Raw genomic sequence first — 27,341 nt, 5'->3', positions numbered from 1 at the left:
TAAGAAGTTACACTGCAGATATTTTCCTTTGCATCTGGATAGTAAATACACCATTTATTATCAGATCTGAGCCTGTTACTATCATTTAATTTTGTGTTTTGTTTGTTTCTGTTTTCTGGAAGTTCTAAGGTGTTAATTGAAAGTAACCTTCCCTAACACTGCAAAGATAGTGTATCTTACAAGGTTGAGTAAAGTTTTATACTACTTTATAAGTTAATGAAGTCTTATAAAGATGATTCCTTAAAAAGCAAAACACATCTGGTTGCTGGGGTGGGACAACTTCTTGGGACAATGATTTGGTGTTTGTGCAATAAAAACATCTTTGTTTTTGTTCTGGATATTCAGTTCTGTATGGGTGTAGTCCACTGGCATAAATATTAGCAAGTTTCCAAGCTTTCTGCTTACACAGAAAAATTGAAGATATTGTCAGGCATTTCATAGAGTTATAAAATCGGTGTATTTCTGTCTAATGTGGACTTAAAAAAAAAAAAAAAAAAAGTCAATAAATGAATCTTAATGGCTGTTTCTGATCAAACATGCAGTCATGTCTGTACAGAAATTACATTGTCTGAATTTTTCTTTTCTGGATATCTGTAAAGGAAATGTCTTGAGTTTAAAAATTACATTGGGCCTGAGGAGACTGAGCAAAAGGATGCAGTAAGGTGTGAGTCCTGAATGTGATGGACACTTCCTCTTTGTAGCAAGACACCAAGCAAGGGTTTCTTTGTGCAGGGCTGTGAGGCTGCCGTGGCGGTGCAGTGCTCTGGGTATCACAGGGCTTGGAGCTGGGAACTCCAGGGTAGTCTCTCTGTGTTACCAGCTGACGTGGGGAGCTGTCAGCATGCTACTTGGGAAATGTGAAATAGCGCGGCGTGCTTAACTCTGTTACGAACACTAATTGTCTTGGAACATTGCCTCTCAGCATGGCAAATGTCACTTCCCTCAAGGAACTGGGACAGCTGCAGTAACTTCTCAGCAAATAAGCAGCTGATGGTGTATGGTGGAGTAATTTTTAGACTCTTCTCAGTGTTTGCACTTGGCGACCTTCTCCAGAGCTTGTATTTGTGGTAAACTCCAACAGCAGAGCAGTGTGGGGCTGAGTCAAACTCCTGAGGCTCAGAACATGTTGGTGTTCTCTGAAGTGATACTCTGAAAGGTGGGGTTCAACCAGCTGCCCGGGATGGATTCTTTTATTCAAGAAATTTCAGTGGATGAAGGGGTCCCTTTGTTAATGAAGAAGTATTTTGCAGCACATGAACGCACATTTTGTGTCTTGGCTCTTCAATATCAGCCTTCTCCAGCAAGAGACAGACATCTTTTCTATTTGAGCAGAAATCAAATTAGGTTCAGGATCATGTAACATACAGTTATCTTTGGCATTTTCATGGGAATCCAGTTCAAGTGGACTGCAAATGCCGTGCTATGAAGAGTAGCTGTATCTGCTGAGACATTAGTTGGTGTTGAGTTGCTTTCTTTGTGGGGCAACCGTAATATATTAGGATTTATGATGTTTTCCTGCATCCATCCATTTTAGTCTGACAACTTCTGGAGAAGTTGTGAGTGTGGCTTTGTGGTCCAGAAATGTCACAGAGGCACCAAATATATCATAAATAGCAAGATCCTTTACTAATATTCAGAAGTAAGTATTAGTGCAGCTGTTCACAGGCAGAGTCTTGAGGTGCAACCCTGTCTTCTTCTAAGCGCTCATAAATCTACGGTCACGTTCTTGGTAGAGTTATGGGAGATGATGCGAGTGGGCATCATCAGAGATGAGGTTAATTTAGAAAAAATCATTTTTTTATCATAAAACTTTAACTCTGCAGTGATAGTTACTAAATAAAGGAGTATCAAAACATAGACTTCCACAGTAAATTTCCTTTTATTATGTAGTTATCTATGTAATGGCCTGTAACTGTAGTTCAAGCATCAAAGCCAAGTGTTGAAATTGCTTCTGTTCCAGTAAACTTATTTTAATGTAAAATGAATGTAGAAGAGGAAGTGTTAGTCCTTTCCCTGTAGCACCTCAGTGCTTGTTGTGTTGGTTCTCTTTGAGAAACTGGAGAGAAGACAGTGATACCAGGAGATACTTCTTCAAAGGATATTGTTACTTTTTATGAACTTTATTGGATGTTTGCTTTTTTTTTTTTTCAGGCAACAGCAGAACAGATTCGCCTTGCTCAGATGATCTACGATAAGAACGACGCGGATTTTGAAGATAAAGTGAAACAAGTATGTTTCTAACAGTACAGACTTCCCATGCCCTGCACTAAGGTGTCTCTACGGTGGCTTACATTTCGGAATTAGCGACTGTTTCTGATTTTAGATGAAATCTTTTTTGGACCTACATTAGTTTAACTAGGAAAAGGTGCTCTTATTGCATTGTAAAATTCTGTTTATAAGACATTGTGTGGTAATTCAGCTCTGGCTGCGTAGTTAAACTAGTGTATTGTCCTTTGTAGATGAGCCATTCAGCCAAAAATCATCTGTGCTGATGTCTCTTGCAGATTCTGTATCTCTAATACGGTCCTAATACTTAATGATCTTTAGAATAAAGAGTGCATTCAGCTTGCCTGCATGTACATGCACAGGGGAGAAATTTGTCACCTGTGTAAACGGAGTTTACTAAAACATTGGCTGTTTTTCAGGAAAAGTAAAAATTTAGTCATAGCTTAAAGGTGAATTGGTGTGTGGTGTGTAGTTGTTTTTTTAACCTGACCTCCAAGATCTGTATATGAAAACGGTAGAATTACACTGTGAAAATGAAATCTCACACCATTTCCTCTACCATGCTGAGCTTTGGATATATATATTCAGACTTCCATTATGCTGTTAGAGCTGAGGTCATTAATTCAAGCAGTACTGAGGATTCAGCTACCTGTTCTGCTCAGGGTGTTGGTGTTTTTATCTTAGTGAGCATGTCACAACTCATGTAGAATGTAGGAATGCACTCAGAAGGAGAGAAGAGTTATTGTGAACGCGTTGACAGAGCAGAGGCAGATTTCCCGAGTTCCTTCCCTTTTTAAAACCTCTCAGTCACTGTTAACTGCTCTTTGTTCTTGTTTATAAACCTGTTTTGTTGCTGCACTAGAAGTCCTATATATCCTGAAGCAAAGGGACCTCAAACAATAGTGCCTGTAGCTCTGCCGGCTGGAAGAATGATAAGAGTTAAATTCTGCTTAGGAAATGTACAACATTTCACATGTACATACATATTTCTAGCTCATGTTTTTTTTTTTTTTTTCTGTGTGGGGGTACTGTATGCCCCCTGACAGGCTGTTTATATCCATTCCCCCCCTCCTCAGGTTGTGTACTGCAGGCCCACAAAGCATAGCTCAGTACCAGCTCTCCTTAAGCAGTCATCACATAGCCTGTTTGTGTGGTCTTATGCTACAACGGATTGAAGGAGCTGAGCTGACTGGAGAAGTTAACCTCTTTCTCAGTCTGGATGTTTTTCCGGGTGGATCTGTTCTCTACCACAGTTTATTTTATGGTTGTGCACACACAATGAGATAAAGGGGGGAGATAAAGGATCTGTCCTGGTTTCTGGTGTCTTTACCCGCATACAGGTATCTCTAGGGTGACGGCATTTGCTTGCAACCGTAGACTTAAAGGAAAAAAGTGCAAGAGGGTGTTTTCTTCATTACTATTTAAACTTCTGTTTCATCCTGCTTCTTACCTGAACCCCAAGCAGATCTGTGAAATGTAGATAACTTTATTTAGGATTTTGGATTGCTCTGACACAGTAGCTGCATACTTTCTTCAAATCTATGATGAATCTTTCTTCAAATCTCTTATGATGATACTTTGGATATTTTAACATGTGACTTTTACTGCCAGCTTATGGAAGTGACGGGGAAAAACCAGGATGAGTGCATAGTGGCATTACACGACTGTAACGGGGATGTGAACAGAGCTATCAACATACTGCTGGAAGGAAGTTCAGACACGGTAAGGTTTTACTTCTCTATTAAACTGCTCTTATTTCTTGTTGCTTACGCTGAGAAAATGAGTGGGAAAGTCATATTTAAGAAGATTTTGATTTCCATGTCTCCACTGAAATTCCTCTGGAGGAAATGGGCATCAGGGAAGCTTCTCTGTCTTGTGCATAAAAGCTGAAACTTGAAAATGTTGTGGGTGTTCTGCTGGTCTCCTACAGAGTCGTCCAGCTTTTATAGACGAGCTACTATTTTCTGTGCAGCAGAGCTCAGTGGGGCATTGTCCTGTGTTCTGCTGATCTGTTTGCAGTTACTCTGTATCACCTCCACAATCATGAGACCTGAGGTGATACCATATTCCACAAAGGGAAATCTTTGTAAACCTAAAAAGGAAGGCGTATACTTGAAATCACGTAAATTTTGTAGGTACCCATTGCAAGTATTGAGGGTGGAGGAGGTTTCCACATCTGAAAGATGCATCAAAAACTAAGAGTGGCACAAGAGAATACAGAAAGTAGTTGCTTCTGTTGTTGTGTTGCTCATTAGGCTTACTTTATGGAGAAAGCGAAAGAGGAAACTGAACTGTGTATATAGGAACAATGTTAAGGTTTCATAGCATGTTTTTTTATCCCAGGAGTTTTCAGGAAATTGTGGTTGAAGTTCTTGCTGGAAGGACTTCTAACAGCTTATCTGAGACAGTCAAATAGACTCTCTCTCTCATAAATTGAGAAAAAGGCCTGGACTTCCTTACTTTACTGTCAAATGTTCAGTAATTCCTGTGATTTATCAGGATGTGTTTTATTGCTTAGTATTAATTAGGAAACAAACCCCCTACACCCCAAATCTAGGCCACGTACCATTCTAACCAAGGGGACTTTCTTATTAAGCACAGAAGGGTGTAATGCCAAGTGGGTTGGTAAGTTGATAGGATAAGAGAGAACCTCACCTGGATTAAATCTATCTTGGTAATGTGCTATCTGTTTTTGTGTTCTCTTGTATTTATCTTCTAGTTGACAATAGTCTTCTGGTTGAAGAGAATGTTAAATGTTTTCTTACTTCAGCAGACTTATAAATGATCATGACATGGAAGAAACTCTCTGAACTCACCCATCAGTAAAAGCCAACAACATATCCATGTTCTGCTATGTTGGCAAGTCCCTCTGAACCCATTGTTCTCAGTATAGAAAATGCAACTCAAATACAGAGAACATGAAGGGCTTAATGAGGAAGGAGGAAAATATTAATTAGAAAGGTCTACATCAGTGTGTGAAGGCACATTCCTTATGGAAGTATGGACCTCCAACTTGAAGGGTTTGTTGTGAGGCCACTATACTTCAAAACAACTTCACGATGGATTTGGTATAAAGTTGGAAGCAGATGTAATACTTGTTCTGAATGCAGATTCCTGAATCTCTTTCTAGCTTCACTTGGCTTTGATGCACTATGTATTTTTTTTTTTTACCTCATTTGGAAGAATATGTATCTATCCAGTTTGAGGAATTAGAAGAGCAGGGAGTAATGGCTATGGAGTCTATTTATAATTTCTTTGATACTCCGCCAGATTTTTTTTTTTTTAACACTGTGATCCTTTAAGGCTTTGTACTCTCTTTTAAAGACTTTTCAGTTGCAACTGTTGTGACAGTCTGGCTTCGGAGGAGAGTAGAGAAGGGCATGCTTCTTTGCCCAAGACTTGTGTTCATTTAGCTTCCTACAGGAGTAAGAGCCATTTTATGCCCAACCGTGTTTTAGTTTCTAAAATTTGTGAAGGTGGATTAAAGGGGGAACCCTTCAGATTCCTTTTCCGCCTACATCCCAAGATCAGGGCAGCGAGAAGGCTTCTGTTACATATTTTCATGGGCTAGGTCCTCAACTGTAATTTGGGTTGCCTCAGGCATCCTCAACTGAAATTGTAGTTTGCAAAGGTTTTGATGGTCTATGATGCATACCCATGTCCAGAGACAGTGCTATTCCGAACTTCTCAAAGTTTTCTTCCAAATGATACTGATTTTTCTCCTTATATAGATAATAGTAAATAACTTCATAAATCTTGAAATCCTTATAGTTGTCTGAAATTCTTCCTTGTGGTAAAGCGTGGATCTGATGCTTTCATAGTTCTTCATATGATCTAAATACCAGTAAAGAGGCTTACTACAGTCTCTTTAAGATTTGTGGAATCATCCGTTTTTGGAGATTTCTTAAAACAACTGAAGATCACTTGGCACCACACCCATTAGCAAAACAGTGCATTCTGAACCATCTAGATTTGTTTTTTAACTTGTCAGTGCAGTTATTTATTGTCCTTTAAAGTATCTCTGAAACTCTTGGAGGGTCTTAGCGTGCAATGCAGTTACACAGGTTGTGCCATGTGAAGCTGGGTGATAGTTACCGGAGGAGACCAAGTTTTCTGTCATACAAATAATGTGACATTGCTTAAACAAGTAGTTTTGTTCTTCTAATCAGCACCATCTCTGCTTTAGCCAAGTTGTCTTGTGGCAGTGTAGTCTTCAATACCAGAGATGGAATTGAAAACTGACTTGAGCTTCTTTCTCACCTGTACCTCTACAAAAAATGAATAACCATTCTCTTTTAGTACTTAATCTCTCAGACAAGACACTAAAACATTGAGTTTATACTTGCAAACTGTTTTGCCTACCTGTTTGTTCAGTAACGTTTTTATTTTTTTTTAAATTCTAGGCAGTTTGGATTAGCTGCTCACTGCCTACCTTGAGAGGGCTTTTAAGTTGCTGTTGTCTGAATTGAGAAGAGATCACAGGACCCAAATTACTGATAGCCAACCTTTTTTTGATGCCTGTTGTGAAGCCATGGGCTTTATCTAGTGCTTCACAGTTGACGGCACCTTATCTGCATATGCAGTTTTCGTGCTTGAATACCTTATCCAGACTATAAGCTCCTAGAGGTGGAGACATTAAAGGCATCTGCCATCTTAATGGTTTACAAATAATACCTTTTCTTCTTTGCTTTGCAACTATGGCTCAATAGACTAACCATGCAATTGCATAATGAGTTGCTGTGCTATTCTTAGCAAGTATTTTAGTCATTTTGTTTTCAACTCCTACAGATGCTCATATGGAGTTGATATTATTTCTGAGTTTATTTTGGGGTTGGATTTTTATATTAAAGCTGAGATCTGTTTGTACCTTGGTACTCTGTCTTGTTTAGTCATAGTATTTCTTGAATTTTGCTCAATGTGATGAGCTGTAGCTGTAAAAGGATTTTTTTGTCTTATGCCCCCAGTTTTCTCAAATTCTTAGTCTGCTGTTCTGTCTCTTGCTGCTTGAGCTTGAGTATGTCTGGATAACTTTTTTCCGTAGACCATGTACTTCTTCACATCAGTGTCTTGTTAAATGATGCTTGGAAGATATTTTTTCATTTCCTTGTAAGAAAAGATAGCTCTATGTTTGCTCCCTTGCTAGATTTACGGAGGTATTATTGGTGTGGTATTATATAAATACATGTTTTTTCCCCATGACCTGGAGGGGTGAGAGGCAGAGGTATACAGAGAAGCTTCTTCCTTTTTGATTTTTGTTTCTAATTCTATTCTATCCAAATAGACTTCTTGGGAGACTGTAGGGGGAAAGAAGAAAAGCCTTGGAAAAGAAAGTTCAGAAAACAAAGAGAACAGAGAAAAACGAGGGGACAGAGAAGTGAGTCGTGGACGGGGAAGTTCCAACAGACGGGGAAGAGGAGGCAGCCGTGGCCGAGAGTGTACGTACAGGGGGTTCATTTTTAAAAGCTTCAGGCATTTTTCTTGCAGGTGCAGCTGGTTGAGAGCAAATGCTTAATGGAATAAAAACATCAAGAGTTATAGCTCAGTGCCTAAGTGGTTATAACTTGTTTACATGACAGGTATGCTTGATCTTGATGACTTAGTTTTGGGATGGTCTATGCTTCTGTTTTTCAGAGAACTAAGTTTAAGTTCCTTTTTTGATTTATTAATCTTGTACTTATTGTTTTTTTTATTTAAGTTTTATAACTGAGTCTTTGTAAGACTGCTTGAGAGCAAGTATTTCACTGCACAGCTGATACACCTTTTTGTTTCTTCTAATGAAAAAAATACCCCGCTTTGACTGCATCTCCTTTTATGAGAGGGAGAACCTGAAGATGTTCTCATCTTCTCATAAGGGGAACGAAAAGACTGGGATCATTATTAATCTCTAACAAATATTACTGATGTAACTCAGCCACAGGTGAGTTACTACAATAGAGAAAGTGCTTTGTGAACTGAAACATTAAAAAGTAAAGGCTACAGTTTGCATAGGTGCAATAGGACGTTGTGTAAAGAAGGACTAATATTTTCCGAATTAGGTAGTATCACATTTAATTACCATTACATAGCCTTTTTCTTCTAAGTTTTATCAGCAATGTGTAAGCTGCGCGTATTGCCTATAAGAGCCATCAACAGCACTGATAAATGAGCAGAGAATGGAGAGAGATGAAAAAAACATAATACTTTTCCTTTAGAAGTGGGGAAAATATTTACAATATTAGCTGACTTTTTAAATTATTGGAATATATTAAAACATTTTGCCATTGAAGGCATTGTGAAGCTTTGTTAGAATAGAGTAACATCAAAAATGAAAGTCAGAGGCAAGATTTTTGCCAGAACTAGATGCTGCTTGTTTCTTTCCTAAACTGAAAGTAAAGATTTTCAGATGGTTACTAGATCTTGATGTTTCCTTTCCACCTTCTTATGCATGCGTTAATGGTTTTGTTGCTGCTATTAGGACAAACTGTGCAGTACAAAATACTCAGCAGTGTTTTAAGTGGACAGTCATCTTTTTTTCTTCAGGGAGCCAGCCATCTTTCAGAATACCTACTCAGCAGTTTCCCATGAAGTAGAAATTGCAGTGCTTTTCAAACACCTAGCCTTCTGTCATCATCCGTCTCTGACTTAAATACAGAGGAGAGTTAAGTTCTCCTGGTTGCGGAGGGATGTGACACTGGCAGACAGGAGATCTGGTGTTCTTGGTTATTCCTTATTCTTTCACTGTTGCCAACTAACACATCAAGAAAGTGAAGTTTGAGGCAATTCATTTATTCCCAATTTAGAGAGGTGAGATTATAATTAATATAATAATGTAGGCTGCAAAACACTGCACGTCAAAAAAAAGTGTCTGATATGTTTCTCTCTTATTTGATATTTTCCCTTTTTAATTGTCAAATTCCAAGTAAGCAACTTGCTTGCGGCTAGGCCTGCAAAGAAGAGCGGTGACAGATATCTTGACAATGCCACTCTGAAAATCTTACCTTTCCATGTTGGGATTCAATTTAAGCAGATGGCTATATTGTCTTATGTATGAGTCTCTAAATTTTCTCTTAAGCTGTCTTTTCTCCACAGTTAGAGCTGAAGAGAATGGAGTGGACAACAATCAAGGAGACAGGCCTTCAGACCGTGGAAAACGTGGCCGTGGGAGAGGTGAGATGGTGGCATTGGTGGGGGACTGGCCCTGATTTCATTTCCTGAAATGGAATTCCCCCCGACACCCTTTATGTGTTCAATTAAAAAGCTTAAGCATTTGGTTATCCTTTGATTCCATAAGCACTTCAACCACCTTTAATTTAGGTACTTGCCATGCCCCATAATCCTTTCTATTGTTTGGTCTTAGAATGACTTAAAGGTGATTGGTATCAATTATTTTACCAGTTTTTTGTGTGGTAGGCTGGTGTGCTCTTGCTTCTGAGAGCTGTTTTCCTAGATTGAATAATGCCAGCCTGGGGGTTGGAGTGCACTGGGCTCCTCAAGATGTACCTTGGCAGCAGGAGAGTACAAGATTCCATCTGTGGAGCTCCTGGGGGGGAAGGATTTGATGTGTGTTTGTGCCATTTCTTTGGGGTGGATCCTGTTGTTAGGTTTGTGTTCTGTTTTTGGTACCCTGTCAGAGAGCACTAGCCACCTTGGAGGCTTTTTGGTGAGAGAAGTTTGGCATGAAGTTGTTGATGAGGAGAGCTGTGGAGTAGGTAGAATTGCACACCCTGAAGAAGAGAGGGAAGATGTTGGCAATAGACTTGGTGTGGAATCAAGGGATGCATAGTTTGTTTGGATTTCCATGGGACTGAGTGGAAAGAAGCTTGTTTTTCTTGAAGCAAGAGGAAGGGAAATGGGTAACCTGGGGTTGTACTGAGAGATGGGTGTGAAGTTAAACTGATAAAGTGCACAGCAGGGCAAACAAACTTAGTAATGTCTGAGTTGCAGAAAAACGTTTCTACCTTCAGAAGGACTCTTCTCTTTGGAATATCCAGTAACAAGGCTTTCAGTGACTGGCCCATCCAACTTCATTGTCTCCAAATCTGTATCTTGAAGGAGTGGAAAAATGCAAAGACGCGTAGCTTCCAGAGGGTTGTGAGTGACTTGGTTGTGCATGTAATTAGCACGCATGAAATGGCTTGTGCAGAGCTAGCTTTGCAGGGGAGGGTGTGGCATATAGCGTCATAGGTGGAACTTAAGGCTTTAAGTATTTGCTTTATAAAATAATTCTTTATACAAGTCGTAAATAAAAAGGTAGGATTTTTTAAGTTACTGGGTGGAACTCAGAGGTTATATTCAAGTTCTGTCTATTTTTGATTTGTTTTATGAACAATTCATTATGTTCATTGCCAACTCTGTAGTTCTCCAGATGAAGACATACTGTCATGTCTCAAGCCTTAAATCATCACATGGCACTTAAATCATCAGTATCAAACTGACATACCTGACTGAAGAAACAGGAACAACTTAAACCAATTTCTGTTCACTGAGTTACTGTATACAGTGTGTCTGTATCTACTGAATACTTTAGACTCTATGTTCATGTTAACAAGTATCTTGATGAAGTCTCCTCAATTGTCTGTGATAAATCCTTTGAATGGCCTAAGGATCATTATATTACAAGTGTGTGTATTATACCTAATTTAATTTTATAATGCAAGCCCTTGAAATCGGCAGGAATTACATAAAGCTGTGTAATTCACTTAATATTTCAAGGATGCATGACCTTCTTTCTTTGGTTATTAGTAGATATTAAAAAAGCTTCTTGCTGTTCTATTCAGGAGTCTTTATTTGCTGTTACACAAAATAGTCAGATTTGGGGATAAAGTACTTCAGCTAAAAGTAGATAGATTGGTAATCACAACAGAACCCTCTTTTTAGAAATGTTTCATGCAATTTGTGCGTAGGAATCTAGGCAACATATACAAAATTAGGGGTCAGCTAATACCCAAACAACGCACTCTAGCTATTTTAAGGTACCTTCTCAGGCTGGAATTATCTTACTGGCTGCTTTCTAGGGGGAGATTTGCTGGGCCATCGCATTACTGGTTCATTGTAGAAAAACCTAATTTTAAGAAGTGACATGCACTGAAACCAGCAGAAGTGGGATTGATTCTGTGGTGATAGTGTACTATCTATTGGGGGAAGAAAAAAAGTGAAGCTTGATTCTGAGAATTCGGCTTTAGTGTTGTAGGCATTAGCTCGTGCAGTAGATCTTCTGTTAATGACTGTGACATTCCTTGCAACTCTAAAGGGTAGTAGGTAGACAGCATATAAACAGTGCTGGTTGCTGGAACACAGGAGAGCAGGGATTTGAAGTAGATATATGCATTACTGAGTGATTAAGAGAAAGCAAAGGGTGCGGCAGGATGCGATTTGGGACACATCCCAGCTGGAATTGCTCTGCTTCTCAGCTGTTAATCTGTGCTTGCTAAACTGTGCGTAAACTTTGATTTGAGGAGTCAAGGAACTTAGATGGGAAGGTGATGTTAAAAACCTATCTTTCTACAGCTGAATTTATTGAATGAGCTTAATTTTGCTGTAAAAAAAATAAATTATAATGGTGATTGATAATCATATCCAAATGGTTATATTTGATGGTTATATCTTCAAGACTCTTGGTTCTTGAAAGATTCTCTTTATTTGTGTTTCAGTCAGCTGCAGTGCTATATAAAGTAAAGAACTGTACAGGCATAATACTTGATGTTGCTGTTCGTACTATTCCCACATGTTCAGCTTTAAGTGCAGGTCTGGTTTTCCCCCCTCTTCCACCCCATGTTGAAAAGGGAGTGGTAGAACAAGAAAAAAGGCTTTGAAGGATACTGGCGAGATTGCCTTTATGGTATGTGAGGAACAAGCAGGGTAGGACTTTGCAGGCTGCAAAAGAAAAGGGTTATGGTAGAGACCTGTAAAGTTTCTAGCAAGAAAGTTCTGTGGGGAAATGAATTAATTACTCATGCAAATATGAGAGGGAGGGGGTATTAAAACAGTAAGTTACAGGATCAGAATGAACTTCAGGAAGTGGTTTCATATATGAAGTTAACCTGAGGAACTCTACTTAAGGCCTTGTGGATTCTGAAAATTTATATATGGGGAGTTTTGACCAAATGTATTCAAAAAAAAAAAAAAAACACACAGAAAAAACAAAACAACAACAAAAAACAAATCAAAACGATAAACAGTGCCCAATGAATGAGGCTGGTGAATTATGTAAATTGTATGGCTCAGGAAGTGTCTGAACCACAAATGGCTGTAGATCAGGACTGTGTCCAGAGGAATGGTGGTGTGGTTTCAGCTTTTACATGTTTCCACAGACATTGACCTCAGCCAATGACAATATCATAGGTAGATGAACTTCTTGGCTTCATTCAGCATGGAAATTGTTGATTCATGTGTAACAACTCACCTCATTTGCAAAGTCAAAGTGGATTTGTCACTTCCAATTCTGTTCCTAAATTCCCTTCCTTTCATTCTTCCAGAGCAATGTGCATATAGCAAAAATGTGGAGACCAACAACAAATTCATTCTAGCAGCACAGAAATAAAAGTGAAAAGGGAAAACATGAGGTTTTAATTTTGGACTTAAAGTACTTGACGAGGAACCTTTCAAACATTTACTGGCTATGTAAGAAAATAGAGCCATGTATCCTTTTTGTAAATATCAGACCAGTCTAAGTTGTTTGTGATTTCTTTTTGTTCCTTATTTTTAAAAAATAAAAAATAGGTGATGGGGAAGAAAATGAGCTTCTGTAACCAGAATTGCATGTCTAAACATTTTCTTGTTTTAAAAGCTTAGCACAGTTGGCACAGAACATGTTTTGGATTTGCTTTGCCAGAACTAGTAAGGATGTTGTTTTTTCTAAAACATGAATGCAGAGCAGACCTTCTGAAGGTCACAGTTTGAAGTCTGTTTAGTTTTGCTGTAGTTAGCATTATGCATTTTTTTTTGAGCTTACATATTTTTTTAAAGAGATTAACCTGAACTTAGCTTTAACATAAGTTACTTTTTTATTTTGATGCAAATTTGGAGTTGAAAGTTTTCTGTGCTTCCTTTTAAAGATCGTTATTAGAGCACATGCAGTATATAAAACTGATGTGATGCTCCTAGCTTTATGATGACTAATAAGAAAAATGATTTGAATTATTACCTAGAACATCGGTGTTTATTTTGGTAGCATGAAGTACACAGAATATGAGCTTTTTATACGCTTAGCTTTATCTATTCATAGGGCTTAGGCCTCTGTTATCTAATCTTCCACTGGAGATTGGCTGGCTGTGTGTTTCCTGAACATGGGTTTGGGCTGTCCAACTACTCTGTAGTCTGAGATAAACACAGCTCTTGAGTATTACCTGCTCTTCCAGTCTGTTTCCTTTCCCTTTCAGCTATTCTTAGGCCTCTTTCTTAACCTTGATAATATTTTTGTCTAATTTAAACTCATCAGTGTAAAAATCTTAGTTTTGAAATAGAGTATTTGTGTTCACTTGGAAGGATTTAAGGCTGTAAACTATTTTTTCTATAAAGTAGGCTATTAAATTAATGGGATAGTTCCATTCAGCCTGTGGGGCTACACATTCATCTTGTGGACCCTTTCAGTGTACATTTGTTTTGGGTAAGAAGCTCTGAGTGAGCTGAACCATTCTTCCCATGTAGGGAAGTATCAGAGTTAACACTCGTTTTGTGATGATGGGAGTTTTGAGCTCCCAATGTGTTTTACTGGAAGCAGAAGATCTCCCCACCTGCCTGGATACGGCTGCTTTCTTTTCTGGAACGAATGCAAGAAATTAACTGTAAAGTGTCCAAGTGATGCCATTGTGAACCTAGTTGACTGAGATATGCTGGAGAGCATAAAGGAAACAACACACAGTTGAACAGAGTTAAAATGTTAAAACAAAATGTTTTAAATATTTCATCACTTAAAGTTATGACATTGGATAGGGCAGTAGCAGGAATGTTAATCGGAATCGACTTTAAACGTAGTTCCCCACTCTTGGTTTCCTGGAACAGAAATGAGTAAGCAGTGTTGCTTTGATGTTTTAGCCTGTTGTTTTTAGATCCAAGTGGAAAGGAATGAAGAAGTTTTACAAGCATTTACATGAGATAGAGCAGTAATATTATTCTTTACTTGTTGTTGCTTTTGTGTTTAATGTGCTGATTGATTGTAAGAAAATCTATTCCTGTAATCTTAGTGGAAGATATAATGAGCTACTGCCAAGTCACTTGTTCTCTTTGTGGGTAGATTAAAAACGTTGATAGAAGAATAGATGATAGTGAGTTACCAGAGGGGGGGGGAGGGGGAGGTGGAAGCTTTTGGAAACATTGACCATTATAATTGAAACCATATCTTCTTTGTGTTAAACCTTTCTGCCAGTGTAAATTGGAATTACTGCTGGGAGGAATTAATCCAGTCTGTCCCCTGATGCAGTTGGAAATTGATTAAGTTTAAAACTAACCAAGCCAAAAAAGAAAAAAAATGGGGAGGCAGCATGGTAGCTGGGGATGACTGGTCTACCTGATCTTCACTGACACCTGTGTGAAGGTGACTGCTTTTCTGGCATTGAACAAGCAGGGATCTGGTTCAGAAAGCTGATCCAACAATGACCTAATCGTTTTATTTTCTGATAGTCATTTTGTGGTCAGTGGTTGTATTTGCAAATCTGTGCAAGAGAGATGACAGCTTGGGATCACAGGTGAGGATGGCTTCTGTTGTAGTAGTTTTCATTTAAATGGGTTTAAGCTGCTATGAAACTGCATGCTTGGGATTTGTGTTGCTGAATTGCAGTGTGAAGCGCCGTTTGCTCACAGACCTTTTAGTCACCGTTAAAAAGCATGAAAAGCTTGCAAATACATGATGGAAATTCACAGTTCCTTCATAACTGTAACTTCTCTGTATTGTTAAATAGCGCCTTGTAAGTATTTTAAGGCCATGTTTTAATTTTGGCAGCTGTGAGAAGTAACTTTCTTAGCATGAGAATTTAAGAATATGTTAGTGACCTGGTTGTGTCAAAGAGAGTATCAGCACTTCCCGCGGGCATCTTGCATTAATGACTATGATATATGAGACTCCACATCCGAGCTGAGTTAGTCTTTCACTGGTGTGTACTCACTGTCCCATATTTTGAATTAGTTCTCAATAAGTATCTTTTCTAGCTTTGAATTCACTGTTTCCTGTAACCCTAAAGGTTTGATACTTCCATTTAGTCTTCATTGGAATGGTTTTAGTTACGTTTGATAAAGTTTTATTGAATTTTTGTTTCCTTAAAAAGCATCGACACAGTTTTGTGAAGTTAAGGGAACCCACTGAATTTCAAGTTCAGGATTAGCTTCCCAAGTGATCTGATACAGACAAATCTTTGCTGGCTAGTAGTCTAAGACTTGTATCTTCATAAACAGTGTGGTTTCCTTTATATACAAAGTACTTTAAAGTTAGAGATTTCTTACTGTTGCTTTTAGCTGGTAATTTATTGTGCAGGTGCTGATACAGCATCTTACATATGCCTCAGTTGCTACAACCATCTTCTGCTTAATATACTAAGGTTGGTCTTTGGGATTTTTGAACTTGAGAGGCTGGGAAAGCGTTACTTCCTTTCATGCTAGCTATTCTAGCTGATATCTCTATATCTGATGTCTGCCTCAGTCAAACATTGCTGCTTGGCTGTTTGTGTTTTGCAGCTCCTCATCTGTTTCATAGCTGAGCTTTTCCAAAAACATGTTGGCCTCTGTTCTGTGCTCCATTAATAAATGCTGCACTGGCTTCTGTCTTCATGGGACTGTGACCACTTAATGCCATGGACCAGCTCCCCAGACTTCACCTCTGTGTTCCTGTCCCACAAAAATACCATGTGTGCCTAGATGGAAATCCTTCTTCTGCAGATTTTCACAGCTTCCCTGTAGCTACCAGTATCTTGTATAGAGTATGGGTAAACGCTTTCTGACAAAACGTGGATAAAGCTATCCTGGTATCTTGATGCTTCTGAGAAGTCCTTAAAAATGTAGGTAGCAAACATTTTAAATAACCAGAAATGTCTTTCAAAACTTGCACAGTGAACTAGGCCAAGGGGGAGAATGAGTGGTGAGCAGAGGGAAAGTCATTAGAAAAGGAGCTTCCTGAACTGGTTTTACCATGTCCTGGAGCTACTGTTCTAACTCATTTTAAATGGTCCCCTGAAAATAAGGGGTAATTTTGATCCAAATTCAAGCTGCCTATCCTAGGTAATTCTGATGTTTGGAGATCCAGTGCATCACTGACTTAAGATTATAATATTTGTATTCTGGTAAACTTATAGTTGCTTGCTGACTTGTAATTATTGCATAATTTTGTCATTAAAATAGACATTGCTTTGTTCTTAGTCTGCAGTTCTTGACCTGCTCCTGTCCTTGTAATATGAAGCAATCATAGTCATTCTGAAAAAAAAAACCACCAAACACAACTGGATAGGCCTCAGATATTAATATCCTAAAAAAAAAAGCATAAAAATAGAATCATTGTAGAAGATACTACATGTAAGAAATGACTTTCTAGGGGTTTATGTAGAGCTGTACTGTATGGGCGTTTAAGTAATAAAATCTAATGCCTTGTTGGTACTATGCTGCATGCAAAAATAAAGCCATTTACTGGAATAAGAAGCTTGTGAACTGAGACTGGAATCAAAATTTGGGACAACAAATTTTTGTTGTTTGAATAGAAACAAACTTTTATGGGTGATAATGGGAGTTGTGTGAGTAATCTGAATTGAGTAAGCATCATGTCAGTGACTATGAGTAAGGGGCAAGGAAATGTGTTTGCAGGTAGGAGAAAGTGCAAGAAGGTAGAGGTGGACAAGGGAGGCTGATGCAAAGAAGGAAGTAAATGGTGTACTTAAATGTTCTTGTCACCAACAAGGAATGACAAGGAATTTCTAGAGAGACCAGACCATGCATGAGGGCTGGGCTATGAGAGCTGTGTAAGCAAGAGTGAGAAATTAGAGACTAATTTTTGAACAATGGCTACTGATTTGGCCATGGCAGCCTCATTTGGGATGAGGCTTTAGGTAAGTCCTTTTGTTAGAACTTTGAGCTACTTCTCTAATCACAGAAAAGCCAGCGAAGAATGGAAGTCCTACTGAAACATGCAGTATGACTTGCACATGCTAGGGAAACATTCTCCTGTGAGAAAATTTGGGAAGGATATATTTTTTCTGTGGTAGTTTGCTTCAATCATAGTATTGTCTAATGTGACAGACTAGTGACCGGCTCCTTCTCTGCTGTTGCTGTTAAATGGTGTTTTCTCTCCTAGGGTTTGGACGTGGCAGAGGGAGAGGAGCGGGGAGGTTTTCAGCCCAAGGCATGGGGTAAGAAACATGCAGAGCACAGATTTCGGGGAGGATCAAACTCAGTGGCAAGACTGTTTGCCACTGTATGTATTAATATTGCTGTATGTATGATAAATCACTACAGATGCAAAAATTCATAGATCTGTTAGTTAATATCTGGATTATTTTTGTCTTAAATCAGTGTTTGACTGGACACATCTGTAGAACCCTAATCTAAGTTCACTTGATGTTAATGTATCAAACTTGGAAAAACCCATTTGTACCTATCAGTAAGAGCCACATAGTGCCTAGGAGGCTCAAAGTGCTGTGTGGTGCTTATTGTCCTAGGTACATTGGAAAAGGTATTTGTTTCAGTGGAATGTGTGAGTCCTAAATAAAAATAGGAAGACAAGTGATTATAAGCGCTCTCCTGTTTTTGAGGTTTCATGCTTTCACTGTTTGGGCATGCATGTACCTGAAAACAATCAAAGGTAGTTACTCAGTAGTTCTAAAGATTCTTTTTTTTGACAGAATAACTTGATTCAGAGAATCAAGCCTCCATTACTGCCAGTGTTTGCCCTAAATGACATTCATGTAACATTGGTGATGTCGTGGTGAACAGAAGGCTAATTCTACTTCTCTAATAATCCTTCTTGTTCACAGTCCATATGATGAACTGAAAGGAGGTTCTTCTGTAATCTTTCACCTGTTATCTGCATCTGTGTTTTTGGCCTTGGTGTCAGGAGTGCGTTGTGAAATCTTACTGATGTTCTGACTGCTGTCTGCACAAGTGTAGTACTCTGAAATTATTCAATACTGGTTTCTTACCAGTCAGGCACCAAGAAACTATCATCTGAGAAAGGCTTAGAGCTAAAGCATTATAATAAAGCATTATGAAGCATTATAATCTAATGCTTTAGAGGATGGGGAGAAGTAGGTATGCTGTTAACTGCATTTTCAGGGATTCTTGTTCTGGTTCGGTTTCTCTACAGTTTCCTTGCTTTTTTTTTCTTCTTCCTTTTCTCTTTTCTCCCTTTTCTTATCCATGTCTGCTCATAGAGGAAAAAATTCTTTGGAAACCAAAATGATCAAGATAAATATTTGTGGCAATCAAGATGTTAAATCTAATACAACTTCAGCTAAAAATGATGGCACTTTTTGTTCAATGAATGACCCATGTGTTCTCTTCCATTTCTTAACTTTTAAAACTCTAGGACATTTAACCCTGCAGACTATACGGAGTCTTCTGCCACTGATGGCTTTGGGACAAAATCAGAGATTTGGGAGACTGGTCAGAATGATGCAGATGATGGAACTGGTAAGATGCTTCCAGAAGTGGAAGGATTGGAATGAAGACCTGTAGCAAATTGCAGTTAAAATAACCGTTCTGTTAGTGTTCAGCTACCTTGTGAAAATGTGAATACATCTCACGTGGCACAGACAGTAGTTCATTTTTGTAGCTTTGCTGCTGCTAAATTGTAGAGCAGGTGCTGTAGCCCACATGACTCTCCAGTTAAATTCAGGGCAAGGCAATTTGCAATCTTTTGTTTTATCACTAACAATCCCTTAAGAGACAAAGGGTGATTGGAAGAGTTATTGGAAGAACCTTGTATGTAAAGAATTGTATGTAAAGAATCTTAAGTGCTGCTTAAGATTTCACCTAATTGTAGTTAAGGTTGCAAGTGCCACTGAAAACGATTGGTTCACAGGCATTGAGCAGTAGGATCTGAATATCTAAGTAGAAGAAAAAGGAAAAACTATTGATAAATATAAATCCACTTTGTGACACAGATGTCTGTGGAAGCTCTGCCTGTACAACATAGGAACTTGAGCATATGAGTTTCTGGGATAGAGGAGAGTTCCAAGATCTGGCACCTTTGAAGAGAATTATTAACTATAACATGAGTAGGCACTTGAACAGAAGCCAGAAGAGCAGTCTGCCTCTCTGAAGATAGAGGCAGCTGTATGTTGCTCTATGAAGTGTGCACTCCTGGCTAAAGGCAAGAGACAAGACGGTCTGGAAAGGAACCACTTCACAGTCGTATCATGGTGATTCAGAAATGAAGAATGTGACCTGTTTGTGACATGGAAAAACAAGATTGTTGCTTCTTGTAGCCTGTGGCAGGAGATGAAGACCAAGGGAAGGCTGTGCCATGATGGAGAAATTCATGTATGTTATTATCCACACTTGGAAAACACTGGCTGACAGGAGAGACTTTTTGTTTTTAAAGCCCCAATAAAGAGTAACTCTTCTGATCCCTTCATTACTGAAGCCAGCTGAGATGATTTTTTTTTTTCACAACCTCTGTGTCAAGTGTGGAAGGAAAAGACTGATACTGGAGGCCAGTGTGTGCTTTGTGGAGCATTGCAGTGAGCCCTTTGAGGTGCAGCTTTCTAAACTTCATAAAAACCACTTTTCACGTAACTGGACAAGGCAGTAAGAGGCTCAGAGTTCAGGCAGTCTTATTAGACAGCTGTCTTGTCACTCAAGAACTGCTTCCTGGCAGACCAATGTGGGAGAGTGGCACTGAGGACATTAGTGATCATTGGATGGGGAGCTCTTTTGTGAAATAGGGCATCTTTTCGGGAAATTGCATTTTAAAAGATTTGGTGGTGTAGCATAAACAGGAGCATGCCTTTTACTTTCACTCATGTTAGTTTTTCAAAGATGTTTATCAGGTAAGGAGTTACAAAGGCAGTTAAAAAATACCCTTAAGAACACTGATGCTGATGCTTGCTGTGTGGTAGTTGAGGACAAGATACGTTGTCACAAACATAATGGAAGCAATAAGGTTTAATGGAAGCAATAAGGTTGTCTGACTAAAGACAGGCAAGAAAGGCATGAGGAGGCTGGAGCAGAGGTAGAAAATTCCTTGGTTATTTATTAATGATCACAGTTAGGAGGCTGTGGTTTATAAAAGACTTTGGCTTGTTTTCTGCTTCCCAAGTGAGCCTGAATGGTGGTGACCCTCCCTGTGAGCTGTGTAGCCTTTGTATGCCACCTGCCTGCAACCTCTCCCTTTTGTGGGCATCTCCTCAGTCTTCAGTAATGGAAAAATTCTGCCCATGAGTGAGTGGATGCAGCTGAACAGATCCCCAGGAGAGTGTGAATGTGTCCACACAAGGGGTTTGCTGCTAAGGAAATAGTGGAGATTGAAAGCACGCCAGCCTGTGTGTGTGTGGAACTTGTTTTTTGATGCCACGTCCATTTTTGCTGTTAGGCCCTATGCATGTCAGCAAGAACTGCACTGGATTTCAGTGAAGCAACTTAAGGCGTGTATGGGATGTTGGGGACTGTGAGGAGGGGTTTGCTTGGACTAGTTGGCTCTTAGGTGTATGAGTGTAGGGAGTTTCCTGCAATATAGGGGTGTTTGTCAATGTAGGGAGTTTCCTGTGCAATAATTTAGTGGAGTGGAAATCTGAAGTAGATGACTGTGAATGTTCTTTATGCATGCCAAATACCTTTCTGCTGCTGATCTTCTTCTACTTTCAGTGCAAAGGCACTGTAACTGACAGAACAAAGTCAAAATGCCTGTGTGTACATATCAGTATAGGCAGAGAATTTTATTTTGTTGTTTCTTCTTTAGACAAGTGCTAGGAATGTCAGAAAATAATCTGATGTATACACCCCTCCCCAGTTTTTTTTTTATTAAGAGTAGGTTTAAAATTGAGTAACTTAGTTTTACCTGAGAGGGGAGGGCTTTCAACCTTGTGCTGGAAAGCATCTTGAGGGTGGTTAAAGAGGAGGTTGCAGCTGGGGCAGCAGTTTTCAAGCAGAAGTGGGAGTGCTGGGAAAGAAGAGAGGAGGGGGAAGGAGCCGCAGACAAGGTGCGGGGCAGGAAGCAGGTTGTACAGAGTTGAGCTGTTATTTGGCTTGTTAAACATACCTACTAGGGTTTTAGGGTTTAGGGTTTTTTAGTTCCTTTTAATTTACAGCGCTGTTATGTTAGTTACAGATCAGAAGTCCCAGTAAAGAGTCGTGTGAAGATGCTAGACATGAACCAGAGGACAAGTGTACGCATGGAGAGCTGTAAAGCCTGCAGTAGGCTGGTGAATGTCAGATAACAGTATAAACAGGGAAAAGGCAGAGTGGAAATCCTTTATTCCCTATTACCCAGTCCCATAGTGTCTTTTGCTTGCAATTCCAGTAAAAAGCATATAGTGGGCAACTACATGGAGACGCTGAGCCAGTTTTGAATATTAAAATGTTTTCTGAAGACAGCTCCACAGAGAACTTAAACTTGGAGGATGAGTATTTACGAAGTATTTCCTCTTTAAGCCAGTGCTGGGAGAGGATTAACTTAAATTTCCATTAAAAACAAACAAATTATTTGTTCCAGAAATGTTGTTTCCACGTGTGCTTCCAAAGTGCTCTAGAACCTCGTACCGTGAATCATTGCTGATGCTGGAGGAATCGCAGCAGCCTGAGTGAGGGGGTTTTTTGGAGGCATTGTTGTGTAGTTCTGTAGAACAGCTGGCTGTCTCTTTGGTAGTAAAACTTAGTGTTAATAGTTGAAATAGAGAATAAAAGGCAAATCCTAATGGTTTATAATGTTTTTGTGTAACTGTATTCCAAATAATTCAGCATCCTAGTTCTTATAGAAGTAATACTCTACAGAAAAGCAAAGGGAAGGGACTGTATTCCAAATAATTCAGCATCCTAGTTCTTATAGAAGTAATACTCTACAGAAAAGCAAAGGGAAGGGACAGGTGGAGGGAAACAAAATGACCAAGTTTTATCCAAAAGGGATACTTGAACAATTCAATTGATGCTTTCTTAGAGGCATGAGGCATGCTGGGTTTTCATTTTCTTACCTTTTTTTTTTCTGTTTGTTCAAGTCAATGGGAGATCTTGAACAACAAATTGCACCAGTTCTTGAAAAATAAATTAGGGTGGAGGTGCTCACTTTTCAAAGTAGACTATAAACAATGGATATTTTATTCTGGTAATTTACTGTTACCTTAGCTTTGATAGTGTTTCATAAATTTCACAGAAAAACTTTATTCATACCACCTTGGTTATAAGCAGCTTACAATGACTCTGAAAGTGAAGAATGACAACCAAGAAAGAAATAAACTAAATTCTAGTGTATCTGTCCAGGGGCAGGAAGGGAAATGGGTAGCTTGGAAGTTTCATGGAAGCTGTTTTCTTAGGACTGCTGTAGGAGTCAGAAGGAACACTTAAAGGAATCACTCAGATCATTTGAAGATGTGGATGTAACCCAGAAGAAAAGGATTAGTATATTTATTAATACTCATATATTTGTTAATACTTTATTAATATTTGAGATAGACCAAAATAAAATAATTTTGGGGCAAATACATAGGGCTGAATAAAAAAGGGGGGGGAGGGAGAAGTGGCAGGAAGTGAGGAATTGGAGGAAAATATTTGAAGCTGTACCAAAACCATATTTTATACTTATTGGCTTTATGACTTTCTGAAATTGATCTTTTTTGCAGAAGAAAACACAAAACAGTCAGACATGGGAGTGTATGTTGAAACTGTTAGACAAGGATTCTTGAAAACACAAAGCATAATTTCAGTGGAAAACAGAACCGTTAAACAGTAATACTTCACAAAGCATGGGGGTAAAGGTTGGGAAGAGAATTTATGGAGCTACAATAACACCAGGGTGGATTATGGACAAAAAGGAAATTGTTAGACTTGTGGCAAGATCAGACTTAGAAGCCTGTCAATAGCAGGAAGCTGTTAGCAATGGGGATTTAAGTCAGAGAAGAGCAATAAAACACCTGACGTTGGAAGGATTGATTTTTGTAAGGCAATGTGTTAATAAGTGACAATAATGAACTTAGCCTGGGTCAGCTAATAAAAGAGTGAAGGGTTGTGTTCAGTGTTGGAAAGGAGTGAATGCACAGAAGTGTAGTTGTGAGTAGAAGCAATGGATAAAAGTTCACATGGAGCGTTAGGAAAATGTCCCAGTGTTATTCCAAACAGCTCCAGTCTCCAAAAGGTGTGGTGAGGAACACAAGGGGCTCAGGCGTGCTTTGCCAAGGCTTTTATTTCTTTGTTTTACCAGGTTCTGAGCTCCCTTGGGCAGCTCTGACACCAATCGCAAGGTGTGTCTGCTGCAGAGATGGTCCTTGCTCTGCGTAACGTGAAATAAATCCAAGCAGGGCAAAGAGGGGATGAATTTTTGTAAAGAAGAAATATCAGAGGAAGGAGTCATGTGCTGGCCAGGAGAGGGGGAAGAAAAACTCTCTCTAAAGAGTCCTGTTCATGAGGCTTTGCCTCCTTTCTAGATGTCCAGAATTTCTGTGGAAATGTGTGGGTTAGCCTAGAAGTTCGAGGTATTGTAATTTTGGCGTGCTTTCATACGATTTTTAGTTATTTTTCAAGTGCCCTGTTATATCACAATAAGAAAGATTACCCCTAGTTAGGGGCTGTGGTAAAACAAGAGCAAGATGTTTCAGGCAATGTTATATTGCTCCACAGAGCCAACCCAGAGTGGATGTTACCTTGCTCAAGACCTGCCAAATAATTTTGGATTCCGAGGTATACAATCCATTCCTTCTCACCCTGTGTGGTATCTCTCTGTGGTTGGCCTAGATCACTAGATTAGTGCTGTTCAGCCCTGCTCTGGCTTGGCTGCTGCTTTTTAAAAGGGTACAGAAGGCTGCACTAATCTAGTGATCCTGTCAGTACAAGTGGGATTTGGTGCTATCTTCAGGGGCTTTTGTTTCTGATGTGTCTCAAGGGGGTTCCTGGTTCAGCAAGAGGATGGGATTCAAGTCGTAGTTCTTTTGCTTTTGTGCTCGATCAAAGGTGATGGTACCAGGAACTTCAAATGCTGGTGTTTCCTTGGCTTGTGGTTTTGTAGTTCAGATGGCAGCTCAGGTTGTTGCTGGGTTACCCCTTCCCTGTGCTTATGTTGGTGGGCAAGGCCTGCAGTCCGTTCATTGCTCTTGCATGTCTGGGTCTGCTGTTTCCTAGGGAAAGGAACCAGATTTTTAAATCTGTAGGGTCGTTTCCTGGAGCTTCACTTCTGTTGCATGCTGTGGACTGGGTGTTGTGCTCTGGTGTTTGCTGCGTTGTGCCACAAGTGATGGGAAGAAGTGTTTTACAGCTACAGTGGAAGCTTATTGACTCTTCTGCTGCCATGATATCAATTATATATGTTTTAAGATCTTTCTGGAAGGAGAAGGGATTCGGGTTGCCCTGCCTGGAGGAGAGGGTTAACAGGTTGGAAAGGAGCCTCCAGAAGTAATAGCTTGGGTCTTGAGTTTGTGTGTTGAAAGTAGGATTATGGATGTCAGAGCAGGTGTTTTGATTGTATGAATTTGTTATGAAGCTGGGAGATTCTGTGGAGGGGCAGAGCAACCCCTTCCTGTCATGGGGGTGGGTATAGGAGGAACTTCTTGATAATGTTTAATGTTAATCATTGGTTGCAGACATGCGTTTATGCAAATTATGTCTGGTGCCACAGTGGCTAAGAAATACCTGAAACCATAGACCAAAGCTTAAAAAAACAACAACAACAACAACAAAAAAGCACAACAAAAAAACAACACCTCCGGAAAGCTTGAATCTGCAGGCCAATTTCGTAGGGCTTCCCATGTTTCCAGCCACCATCTTCTCAAGTTGTTTTATTAATAATCAAAACAGAACTGCTTTTAATGCAGAAGGGTTGAAATACGATGTTGTATTTTTAGCTGGTAACTGTTTTCTTTCCTTCCCCAAATTGTAATAGGAGCCTGGAAAAATTCAATAGAAGAATGGACAGCGGAAGACTGGAACGAAGATGTAAGTGTCCCTTCCTAGATAGACTGCATTCGTTATTTACCTTTTTCAGAGTCTCTGCATTGTTTTCAAAATCTCAATGCTCTAACTAATTCTTTCTTATATTTCTGCATTGATGTTTCTTGCTATAATTCCCCTTTAAGAGTATATATTTAGAAAAGCTTAATATTGAATTGAATTAAGAAATATTTTAATTTTTCTGGATGGCTTTCACAAGGATAATAAAATGTTAAGTTCTGTCCCAAATTAAGTATTAGTGAATTATAGTTCTTTACTGCTTAATGATGATGGGTGGTATCTGCATACTACACCCTAATAGTATGTAGTCATGTCAAGCCATATTATCACAAGATTTTATGTTTGAAGTGCTGAAGCTTACTATCAAGTTTAGACTCATCATTGATGCTTTTTGCTTGAAATGTGCATAATTATTCCAGTCAGTCCTCTTCATGTTCAGAATATTAAAAGAGGAGCTAGTAGTGTGCTGAAGATGGCACTTAGTTGCTTCATTCCTGTTGCAGCATCATGATGTGTCGTCTAAAGTACTGGAACAATCTTTTTCTTTACTAGGCAGGAGACATGTCTTCATGTCTGCAAAATATTTGATGGATTTATTGTTTAAATATTTGTGATTTTAAGTTTTCAGTATCATAATAAAGCTTAAGCAGTTGAGAAAACAAGATAAATAGGGGGAGAAAATCTTATTGTTTAAGTTTTTCATTTTTATAGAAACATCATTTCAACATTATTTTTTTGAAGAGTAAGCTTGTTTCAGAAGTTGTCCCTTTTCCTTTCTGTAGGGTGGCATACCGGTGTTATCTCCAGGGATGTGTGAATAGGTCACATACCAGATATAAAAAACTGTCCTTACCTAGTAAGGAGGCTCTATCTTTTGAGAAAATTAAAAACTCTAAAATATGACCTAGTCGTAGGTTCTCTGTATCAGCTACTGCCATCAAATGCTGGGTTTCGTTTGTTTTTATGAAACTGTCCTCTGTTTCTGCAGTATATACTAGTGAGAGGCTAAGGATAGCAGAAATGTCTGGCCTTGTTTCTCCACTCTGTTTAGCACTGGTATGATACAGCGTGTATATAGTATGGGAGGAATGTTGAGCAGTGCTTACTAGGGGTAGGTTTTTTTATTATTATTAAACCTCAGTACTTTGCACGTGAATCTTGAAAGAGCAGCAGATGAAATCTCTAGCCTGATGTTAACTTTCATTAATTATGGAAATCTGGAAGAATCCCTGTAACCTAGGAGAAAGTTATTCATGTGTTGATGCTCAAAAAGAATGAATGAAATGGAAAGCTGCAGGCAAATTAGCCCAGAGCATGGCTAGAGAAGAATAAAAGGAAAATTGATTAATCTGAGTCAAGAAAAGGAAAAAAGGATGTACAGATACAGTTTGTGCAATTCAATGTTGCTTTATTGAAAATAAAGCCCAAATAACTTCTAATTTACTTAAAGACCAAGATTATGTTTAAGTGTGAAGATAAAGTATGACCCTGTAAGAGATTCCATTTTATATCTTTTGTTGTTTTTTAAAATAATTTAATGGTACCAAAACCACACTAAGTAGATTGTGATCTGTCTTGTAAATTTTGGCAAATAACCTTTTGCAGGAGAATCCTTACTGAATGTGGGTACTTCTGTGAGGGCTACAAGGCAATCTATTCCTAGGCCAGATGCAATCTAGTGTCTTTATCAATGCTGTGGAAGTAAAAAAATAAAATCACTGCTGAATAAAATGTTTGGGAAATTGAAAAATTATTGGGTAATAAAAGTAAACCGGTCATGCAGAGGAATCTTGATCGCTGCTAGATGCGACTTGTTCAAATGAAAAATGTTTTAATATAGCCAACTGCTACCCCTCAGCTTTTTTTTTTTTCCTTGAAACAAAAATAAAGAATGCAAGGCATACCTCCAGAACAAGGGACTGTTTTCTGGAAAGCAGCAACTGAAAATATTTTAGGGTTTTAGTGGATGGTGCAAAAAGAGCAACTCAGCATGGGCTGATGCTGTGGCAAAAAAAAAAAAAAGCTACTATAGTCTTTTTTTGCCTGTCGGCAAGTAACTTTTTGCCTGTGGAAAA

At 38.9% G+C, this 27,341-nt stretch overlaps 1 protein-coding gene across 3 annotated transcripts in view; it reads left to right on the top strand.

Moving 5' to 3' along the window:
* Window positions 1-27,341, top strand: part of UBAP2 (ubiquitin associated protein 2) — a 117,572-nt gene that overhangs the window by 23,622 nt on the left and 66,609 nt on the right. For all 3 annotated transcript variants that reach the window (XM_084305177.1, XM_084305178.1, XM_084305176.1), the window contains exons 3-9: window positions 2,152-2,229; window positions 3,838-3,948; window positions 7,508-7,661; window positions 9,295-9,372; window positions 17,474-17,528; window positions 18,704-18,807; window positions 25,199-25,251. In XM_084305177.1, the coding sequence (XP_084161303.1) occupies window positions 2,152-2,229; window positions 3,838-3,948; window positions 7,508-7,661; window positions 9,295-9,372; window positions 17,474-17,528; window positions 18,704-18,807; window positions 25,199-25,251 (633 nt within the window). The remainder of the gene's footprint in view (window positions 1-2,151; window positions 2,230-3,837; window positions 3,949-7,507; window positions 7,662-9,294; window positions 9,373-17,473; window positions 17,529-18,703; window positions 18,808-25,198; window positions 25,252-27,341) is intronic.

The sequence above is a fragment of the Netta rufina genome (genome assembly GCF_964035555.1).
Source record: "Netta rufina genome assembly, chromosome: Z".
NCBI classification, from domain to species: domain Eukaryota; kingdom Metazoa; phylum Chordata; class Aves; order Anseriformes; family Anatidae; genus Netta; species Netta rufina.
The sequence above is the reverse complement of the archived record's forward strand: the minus strand, read 5'-3'. Positions and strand labels throughout refer to the sequence as shown.